The 264-nt window shown below is 65.2% G+C and overlaps 1 protein-coding gene across 1 annotated transcript in view; it reads left to right on the forward strand.

The window, feature by feature from the left end:
* Positions 1-207, forward strand: part of LOC104507591 (desmin-like) — a gene marked incomplete at both ends in the record, with an annotated part of 1,726 nt that extends 1,519 nt beyond the window's left edge. The window contains one exon of the mRNA XM_010148925.1: positions 57-207. Within this exon, the coding sequence (XP_010147227.1) occupies positions 57-207 (151 nt within the window). The remainder of the gene's footprint in view (positions 1-56) is intronic.
* Positions 208-264: the final 57 nt, after the last annotated feature.

A 264-nucleotide genomic window follows, 5' to 3' on the forward strand; every position in this document is an offset into this window, starting at 1 on the left:
GGAGCAGCTGGGGCTGGGTTGGCAGGGTCTGAGCTGTCCCCTCCGTGTTCCCGCAGGATCAGCATCCCCATGCACCAGACCTTCGCCTCTGCACTCAATTTCCGAGGTGAGCATCACCCTGCAAGGAGGGGGACCTGGGACGAGTCAGTGGGTGTCCCCAGCGTGGGGAAAATCTCCCTCCTGGGGGGGCTGCAGCCGGGCTGGCAGGTTGGGGACCCATGGGTGGCAAGGCATGGGGTTGGGTGTTAGGCTTCAGGGGGAGCT

Source organism: Eurypyga helias, unplaced genomic scaffold (genome assembly GCF_000690775.1).
Source record: "Eurypyga helias isolate BGI_N326 unplaced genomic scaffold, ASM69077v1 scaffold20410, whole genome shotgun sequence".
NCBI classification, from domain to species: domain Eukaryota; kingdom Metazoa; phylum Chordata; class Aves; order Eurypygiformes; family Eurypygidae; genus Eurypyga; species Eurypyga helias.